Source organism: Nannobrachium achirus, assembly GCF_963921795.1.
Source record: "Nannobrachium achirus genome assembly, chromosome: 20".
NCBI lineage: Eukaryota > Metazoa > Chordata > Actinopteri > Myctophiformes > Myctophidae > Nannobrachium > Nannobrachium achirus.
The window spans coordinates 37,475,491-37,484,360 of NC_137827.1; the positions used below are offsets into that span (position 1 = coordinate 37,475,491).

The 8,870-nt window shown below is 40.9% G+C and overlaps 1 protein-coding gene across 2 annotated transcripts; it reads right to left on the bottom strand.

The window, feature by feature from the left end:
* Window positions 1-594: 594 nt before the first annotated feature.
* On the bottom strand, window positions 595-8,759 carry LOC308306339 (uncharacterized protein). Of its 2 annotated transcripts, none has more exons than XM_080751286.1 (15): window positions 8,525-8,759; window positions 8,054-8,283; window positions 7,744-7,949; window positions 7,334-7,601; window positions 7,049-7,096; window positions 6,638-6,787; window positions 6,407-6,553; window positions 5,009-5,260; window positions 4,473-4,622; window positions 4,110-4,353; window positions 2,761-3,030; window positions 2,058-2,285; window positions 1,836-1,967; window positions 1,186-1,533; window positions 595-759 (listed from the first exon to the last, which is right to left on the bottom strand). In XM_080751286.1, coding segments are annotated over exons 1-15 (2,778 nt in total). In that variant the 5' UTR covers window positions 8,628-8,759; the 3' UTR covers window positions 595-757. The 2 variants fall into 2 exon arrangements, with proteins under 2 accessions (XP_080607412.1, XP_080607411.1); XM_080751285.1 differs by having other exon boundaries at window positions 1,179-1,533.
* Between the last annotated feature and the right edge of the window lie 111 nt (window positions 8,760-8,870).

Here is an 8,870-nt window from a genome sequence, read left to right on the forward strand (position 1 = left end):
AAATAATACCCAGCGACAAATATGTAAGTAACACATATTCAGGGATGTAGACCTACTTCCTTTCCCTACTGGCATCAAGCACAAGTGGTTTATGAGATTATTTGTGAAGGGATGGGCAGATAGATGGACACACACAAAGTTTGGGTACATGGGGTGCCGATGGCCAAGCAGGTGCATACATGGGTAGCCTACCCTTGTTCGATTCCTGAACCAATGTCACTCCAGAAAAAAGAAAAAAAAATATATATAATAAGAAGAAAATGGGGTACACACTATATATAATCTTGGAATCTCATTTGGATATGGAGTGACCCAGCCAAAAGAATAGTGGGTATTTATTTACCTTATTCACATCTCCCCCTTCTCTCACATTCATTTATGTTAGGAGAGAATTTACAATTATTTCGGTAAATGTCAAGAAAAAATATTCCATGCTTTATGTGCATGATATTTAATAGATAGATAATATAGCCTCACACAATTAAGTTTGAATTACTTTTTATTTATTATGCAACCAGAATGTAAGCTGAATTACTACGTTTTGTTTCTGAAAAATATCAAGCTCACATTCTTTATGAAAAAAGGTATGCACAACTTAAATCACAAAATATAACATAGGCTAACATACAACATTGCCATCAGAAAATTGTCAATAGTGTAAATATTGTCCGGCATCCTTCCCTCCTCCATCCATCCTCTCCAGCAGGAGAGGTCACACTTCTATTACTTTCCGAGTGTCCTCATTGATGCATGGTTATCCTGGGTCAAACGTAAAGGGTACAAAAGAGGCCTTTTAGCTGTGGATGAATTCCATTGCATTTGACAATGTACTAATATGAAAACAAAATGACAAAATCAAACCAACCAACCAAATAAAGAATATTCATTTAAAAAAATGGCAAGCAGGACAATCTATCATCCCTCATCTATCAATCCCTCACAAAGGGAAAACTTTTTTTTTTTTCTCCCCCCAGATTGGGATCAGAGTCACCAAGGCATTTTATAGCCCACACTAGTACTGTAGATACACTGAGGAATTAGTTCACCAAAATAGGGCCATCATCTGGGGAGCATGAAGCCCAAACACATTGAGTTTACATTATCTGTATGGGTTCTACTACATTTCAAGTATTAAAACATTCCCTAACCATGAATGTAATGTAAATAGTGGTACTCACTACTCACAATCTTTCAGATCTTCATAATCGTCCATGTCCTCTGCCAGATTCCTCATCATCTCCCCCATCTTCTTGGGGGCTTGGATTTTCTGCTGGTACGTAAAGTTCTCAAAGCCCTGATGTGCTCTCCCAGGGATGTACCTGAAGAGATGCTCCTCCTTAAAAGAGACAACAAACTCAGCAATGTCAGCTCGTATTGCTCTCTTGAAGGAGGAGGATGATGACAGAGACGTTGTGAGGGTACGGCCAGTTCCTGGGCTTGTGAGAAGCCGATCCACTTCATCTCCCCGTGCTCCTGCCATCTTAGAACAGCACTTCACGTGTTCACTGGTATAGCTGCCTCTTGGCAAGGAGTCTACAAATATCAGAACAGTGTATAACAGAGCTTGTCAAGGAAGGGTCTCAACCTCCAGAGGCCCTTACTGTATCTGAACATCACAAGGCCCCAGTGAAATTATGGAATTTCTTTCTACTACATTCTTTTTCATGACTAGCACAAAGACAATTGTGGAATTCTGTTACAATAAAATCATCTCAGATGGGAGAGCATTAGACAAGGTCCTAGTAAAACGAAAGTATGAGAACTATGTTAAAGTTGTCACTCAATAACACTTACATGAACAGTTAAATAATGTAGTAAATGTTAATGGGACAGACCTTTGAATTCATCGTTCATGAATTCATTCACTAAGTCCAAGCCGATGTTGCCTCCAGGCGTCCCTTGAAGATTTGCCACGCGGTTCCACTTCAGGTCTTGTCTTACACTCTCTGGGTAGAATCCTTCAATCCCTATTCATACAAGTTGAACTTGTTAGCATGCCATTGGTATTACAGTGACAGAATGCCCATAGCAACAAATTACATTTTCTAACTTCCTACCAGTCAGCATTCGATGGCAGATGGTGAAATCCTTGATGTGTTTTCTAGCCCAGAACAGAACCATGTCCATTTTACAGAAGTCTGTCATGGCTTCTCCATCACCCTCTCTGACAGCATCTCGTCTTGCCATGTTATAAAGCCCCTCCCACACAAGTGCCTTTGTGTAGTTGAGCACATGGTCATCTGCACCGGGCGCCATGGTGCATGCCTCTGAGCAGTACCATGTAGCTGTAATAGGAAAAGAACATTTATTAAACCAAATAATACGTATTTCATTCTGTTTTCACCAGTTCGGTCACATGCAGTAAAGCAGCTTGTGACGTATTTGAACCATGATCAGCTTTATGTTTATATATTTTTATTTCTATTATTACTATGTACCGGTATGTGTATTATTACTAGTATGTTAGTGTTCATTGGTTTCAAGTCACTTAGGCCTACAGTAAATACAATAAGTCTTAGTCAATCTTAAGTATCCCTAATTCACAACTCTCCAAAGTCACATTTATGGTCAAGTCAGTCAAAGTCTAGTCAGAGTTAACAAGTTAATATGACTAGTCCCGGCTCCTGCTTCAACGCCTGAGGGCCATAAGTGGTTTGGCAAGACACGTGGGGTCGTAATTGAGTCCAAGTGCTGGACTACAAGACCACAGGTTAGTAACGTAACATGATGATTTTGATGTGTTCATGAGTGAATTCTTACATTGCTCAGCACTGGATTGTTCTGACAGACTCAGGCAGTCCTTGTGGTACCACTCATGTCTTTTGCACTTGTCCATGAGTGCACATTGTACCATCTGTCCCTCTCGCTTCTCTTTACAGTAACAGTATATGTAGGTGCCATTTGCTTGGCATTCTGGGCTACAGAAACCAGGTGTCAAACCAGGTGTCTCCACCTCGGCACATTCTTCATGGTACCAGACACCCCCACAAAGGTTGCTGGAACACTGCAGCAACGTTTCACCTGGTGGTTCTATAATGAAATAGACACACGATGACATATATGGCAAGGCAAGTTGCCTAAGGCAGGGGTCTTCAACAGGGGGTCCGCGACCCCTAGGGGGTCTTGGGATAATAAAGGTATCTATCTATCTATCTATCTAGGTACTGCAGGGGGTCAGTGAAATTATTGCTTGATAAAAATAAAATGTTTTTTTTTTTCTTTTTTCACATTTATGTTAAAAAATAAATCATGATTATATCCATTTTGAATAGCTTGAATACATAGGGTTAAAAGGGTGGAGGCAAGTCAGAGATGTATTTATGCCCTAATCCACTGAGTGATGCAAAGGCAATTATCAATATTTTAAAATACATTTTGCAAGTCACTAAAAGCCACTGCAGAGAAGGGCAGACACTTCCTTAGTGTGGTTACCATAGGCAACGCTATTGTATTCAGTACGAGAATATTTTCCCAGCAAAGTGAACCTGTGTTTTGTAAACTTTCTAAGTAATGTTCTCTGCACAACAGAAAAGACACTTGACATCACAATATATTATATAAATAGTATGGAATTCATTTCCCAGTGGATTCCTTGTGACTTGAGCAACCACACTTGACTGAGCAATATTACATCTTTCTAGTTCTGAATGAGTTGTAGTTGTCTGATGGATTTTTTTTGAGTGAAATCCAGATTGGACTTTTGCAAAGCAATCGTTTGATATTACGAATTTACTAAGGCTGGACTCACACAGCTGCGTGAAACATCTTCTCCTTATCGTATGAGAATGGCCACTGGGGGCGCCGTACTAATGCATTGTCAATGGAAGGTTGTTTGGTTTTTTGTCGTTGCCGTGCCTCTAGCTCAACCGCAGCCTGTCTTTTGGCCAAGAGACACGGCAACGACAAAACACCAAACAACCTTCCATTGACAATGCATTAGTACGGCGCCCCCAGTGGCCATTCTCATCAGATACGGAGAAGATGTTTCACGCAAATGTCTGTACAGCGCCTGAGACATTCTTCTTTCTGTGATTTCAATTATGTTAATGAAAATAGTCTAGGTGTATTTTTTTTTAAATATAATTAAATGCATCCTCTTATGTGCCTACCTTCTCCACAAGAACAGTAAGGGGCTATACTGCTCCCGGTCCCATCATTTGCAGCAGCAGCAGCAATTTTGATGTCTTCTTGAGTAGGTGGCATCCACACCAAGTCCACCAGTCTCTGTGCGAGTCCACTTAGCCACTCCATTTGGGCCTCAGCGTCTGTAGGGATGTCTGAAGGCTTCTGATCGACAGTGTCAAGGTTGCACTCTGTAGCAGCGTATAAAGTGACGTAAGCTGAAACCACAAACTTTGTGGGGGGGGGGGGGGGGGGGTAAATTAGTTTTTGGTTAGGTGATGTATGTTGCGGAAAACTCATGAAACATTAATTTGAGCAAGATAAAAGCAATGCACATTTCCTGACATTACCGTGATGAAATCCAAATCCCAGACATGCTGGAACTCGTCTTTGACATTTTCAAGAAGTGCCAAATGATTGCGTGAAAACCATATTTTCATGTGGTACAGCGATCCCCAAGAGCTGATACTCTTCTCACCGAACAGCAGTTTCATCATGTCCTATGATAAAAGAGATAATCAATGAATGCAATTAGGGGTGGGCGATATGGTGATAATTATCGCTGAGACCATACAATGTCTCCACGATATGCCTTTTCAGAGGTATCGTATATATCGTGATACAATTGAGGAAGCCTTGTAAAAAATCCCGTTTAATCGGTAATACAGAGATTATTGCCGAATTCAATTTAAACCTGCATTTTGGTCAAACTCATCATTCTCAAACTTTAAAATGTCCATGTCAAGGTCTCCACTTAACTATGACAGTATACAAATGAAACCAAATGGACCCGTAAGGGTCCATTTGGTTTCATTTGCCCCGCTGCTCTCTGATTCCACAGCAGCGCGTCGGAGTCGACATATGAAAGCGTATCTTAGTTGGTTACCTGGTAATAAACCGATTCCCTGTGAAATTCTGGTGGGGCTTCCACAAGCCCTTCAAATCTGGATGCAGGCGATGATCCATTCATCCTGGCCTGGCGGCTGGGCCACATCCTGTCGATGCTTAGGCCATCTGCGCAGCACAATATTTTGTTGGGTTTCCCATCCACTGTTGGAACATAGTCAATAAGGCCATCCAGTATGGTGATAACTGCTTCTATTGTGCTTGGGTTCTCAGGGACTGCACCAAGATTGACCTGTAAAAACAAACAAACAAACAAACAGGGACATTAGGGAAGGCATAGTTCTTTGGAGGTAATTTCACTATCTTTAGCCCCGCTTGCGACAGGTCTCTAAGGGCGGCCGTGTCAGGCGGTGGGTGGGTCCAATATTCATACAGTTTGTTGTTGGATAAATCCTACTGATTTTGGTGAAACTCATGGACTTTCATCTATTCAGAACAGTGCAGCCAGGATCCTGATGAGAGTGCGGAAATATGACCATATCACACCCATACTTCATTCCCTTCACTGGCTCCCCGTCTCCTCCAGGATAGAATACAAGGTCTGCCTCCTCACCCACCAATGCATCCACGGCAACGCTCCCTCATACCTCAAAGAACTTATTGAACCCCCAACCTCTACACGCTCCCTCCGCTCTGCACACAAGAACTCACTAAAAGGAAAAACGACCAACCTGCGTACTATGGGGGACCGGGCTTTTTGCTCAGCTGCTCCTCTGCTGTGGAATGCCCCCCCTGACCACCTGAGAGCACCACATTCAGTGGACGCCTTCAAAAGGGGACTTAAGACCGTTCTTTTTAATAAGGCATTTGCCTAGAAGGACCTTTTTGGTTGCCTTTGGTGCTTCTTAATCCTCTCTTGTGTGCTTTTAATTTTTTTATTTGAGCTGTGTATAATAGGTGTGCACTGTTCTTAATTTTCTGATTTAACTGTTTTGTACCTTTTTAGTCCTTTTTATTAATCTTTTGTTGGTTTTGTTTGCTTCTGCTTCATTTATTTGCCATTTTAATGTAGCACTTAGAGATTTTGTTTCAAAATATAAAGTGCGTTACAAATAAGATGTATTATTATTATTATTATTAGCGCTTGCAACACTATCGACAAAAATGTCCACTTGCACAGTCATGCTCCCATGAGGAGCCCTAATGATTGTGCTTCCCAGAGAATGAACCATAATCATTTCCAGCATACCCTGAACTTTGTTCTATAACGTCTAGTTCTAAACCAGAAGATTATTAGACGCACATTAAATAATAAGTAAGTAAATAGCTCATTCACACCCAGCACTGAACTGTCCCTTTATGAAGAAGCTTCAGGCTCATTGCTGTATTTACAGAGACGTAACAGTAGTTGTAAAGTAAGTTATACATGCTGACTTACAACAGTGCTCTTCTCCTTCATCTGCTGGGAGTATTCGTGGGGAATGTGCCTTACAACCTTGCTTCTCAATCCTTCGAGGGCTGTGAGGTTGTCAACGATTATGCGCATCACAATTATCTGCATGCGCTGCCGCAGTGACTCGTATGTCTGATGTAAATGAAAAGAACAGATCATAATAATTTTTGTGCCATCATCATGCAGGGTGTGTGTTTCTTTCTACAGCATGTGTACCTGTGTGGACGGGAGGATGCTGGCTGGTGCGACCTCGACGGCCTTCATCAGAGGCCCCTGTAGGTGGCTGAAATGTATCCGGTTCCGATGGGCAAAGCGAAAGGTCCAAATCGGGGACTGGTTTCCATCTTCCACATGTTCATCTGCTATCTGTTATGAGAAGACATTTGATTTGATTTTTGATTTTGATTTGATTTGATTTGTTTATTTGCACATTTTTAAAAGAACAAAACATTTGAAACAATATTTGACTTGGGTTGTGCAGGTGAGATTTAAAAAACCCAGTTGGGTTTATAAAGTAATCTCACCTAAGTTAACAGAGATTTGATTGCTATAGGAAAGAATGTATTCAACAAATTATAATAAACCAATATTATGATAGATATTATGAAGATAAAGTAATCATAATACCTTAAGATGTTCCCAACTGAGAGAATAACCTGGAGCTGATGGTTCTTTCTAAAACAGATGTTTGAGAACAGGTTTGAATTTTTTTCTCAACTCTTCTTCCGTCATTCGCAAATTTTCCTAATTTAATTTATTTTGTATTTATTTAATAATTATTCAACTTGAATGAAGGAGACAAACGAGTGATAATGATCATTCATACATATTACATACCGTAAGAGTAAGTAGATCATACATGATGTCATGGTGACAAGGAAAAGATAATGCAATAATGAAACAAAGAATCACCTCAACCTCCATTTTCCACAGCTTAAGCTCTTTATCGTGGTCAACCTGGAGTCTGTCAAGATTTCCTCTTGCCGCCACACTGGACTGGGAGATACCAAGGCTCTTCATGGTGGTGAACATCTTGACAGGACAACCTTGCCTCCACATCTCAACACCAACCACAGATTGGACAAAATTGACTTTGTTGGAACAGGTGAATAGAGCTACAGACATGACCATTCCAATCCTCTTCTCCACCAGCTGTTGAGCTTCCGCTTCAGTCATTCTCCTAGATTCCAACAAAAATAGATTCAAAACACGAGTTTTGTTCCCATTTTGGCTTCCAATACAGTGAACCAATGAATTTTATACTGTAGATAAATATACAAATAAAAAAATCTAATGAATGTCATTTAGAGATGGTAACACACCTCTGTTGCTCATCTCCATGATTTTGAACCTTATGTTGTCCTTGGATTTTCTTTGCCTGTGGGAACATCGATCGCAGGCACATAAGAGTAACAGGTGCCTTGTCCTCAACTAATGCATTTGTCTTCTCCCAGCAAAATGAGGACAGGCTTTCAGGAGTGAGCGATGTCCGGTAAGGTCCCTCCTTGTCTCTGAGCAAGTTATTACGCTGGAAAACAATATTCAGAATCACATTATCAACATCAAAGTATTCAGTAAAAATATATATTTGGTTTTGTCAGTATTGCCCAGCTCTGGTCTGGGTTAACGTACCTCTTTGCGAATGACTTCTTGACAGACTTTGATGAAAGCAGTTTTACCGGCTTTCATTTCCAGCAGTTGTCTTAATGCGGTAACATACCTGCGACATCTTAAACTCTGATGTACTTTGGACAGGTGTCCAGTGCCTGAAGGACAGCCCACCTTGGACACCCTGGTTGATGGAGGTTGTACATCTTCTGGAGGATATACAGCTGATGTGGATGGAGAACCTGGGTGGTAGCCTATTGCGGAATAAATTGATTTATTTAGGTCAAATTATCAATGTCTTCATGTGTATGCACTCATTGCACTGGTAAACTCCATTTTACTTTTGACTGAATAATTTGAATTTGGACTGGATTATTTGGTTGCTGGCTATGGCTACTGCTTACTGCTACTCAGTTAGGATATACTTTTAGGCCAAGAAGTTAAGACAAAGCACATAGTAATCTGCATTTCCATAAAATCTATAACAATAATAACCTGGGGTTCTGGTTGCATAGTCATGATGTTCCAACAGATCATCCATCCTGGTGTTTTTCAGTTCTTTGTTTTTGCGTTTAATATCTGAACGCAGGCGTGACATAAGAAGTTTCTTTGGTGAAAAATGATTCGCCGTCTTTGGAGCAACAAGTAGCTTCTCTTTTTAGCAGTTGTAGGCTACTTTCTCTTTATTTCTACTTTACAGACAGTTGCTGCAGAGTGGAAGCTCCACGCTCCTGCATGTTGTTTTGTTCAAAGCTACTCTCTTGCACTGGGTAGGCAACCCGACCTGGCGGGGATCTGAGCTACGACGAGCCTGAGGGGCGCACTTTTCTACTAGTTGTTT

What these genes read in the sequence shown, in the direction of transcription:
- LOC308306339 (XM_080751285.1), bottom strand. Translation starts at nt 8,627, where the DNA reads ATGTCACGCCTGCGTTCAGATATTAAACGCAAAAACAAAGAACTGAAA. An exon ending in TGTGGAAAATGGAGGTTGAG is followed by an intron (nt 7,097 to 7,333) that starts GTGATTCTTTGT and finishes CATCTGTTTTAG; the next exon opens with AAAGAACCATCAGCTCCAGG. An exon ending in GGGAATCGGTTTATTACCAG is followed by an intron (nt 4,623 to 5,008) that starts GTAACCAACTAA and finishes CTTTTATCATAG; the next exon opens with GACATGATGAAACTGCTGTT.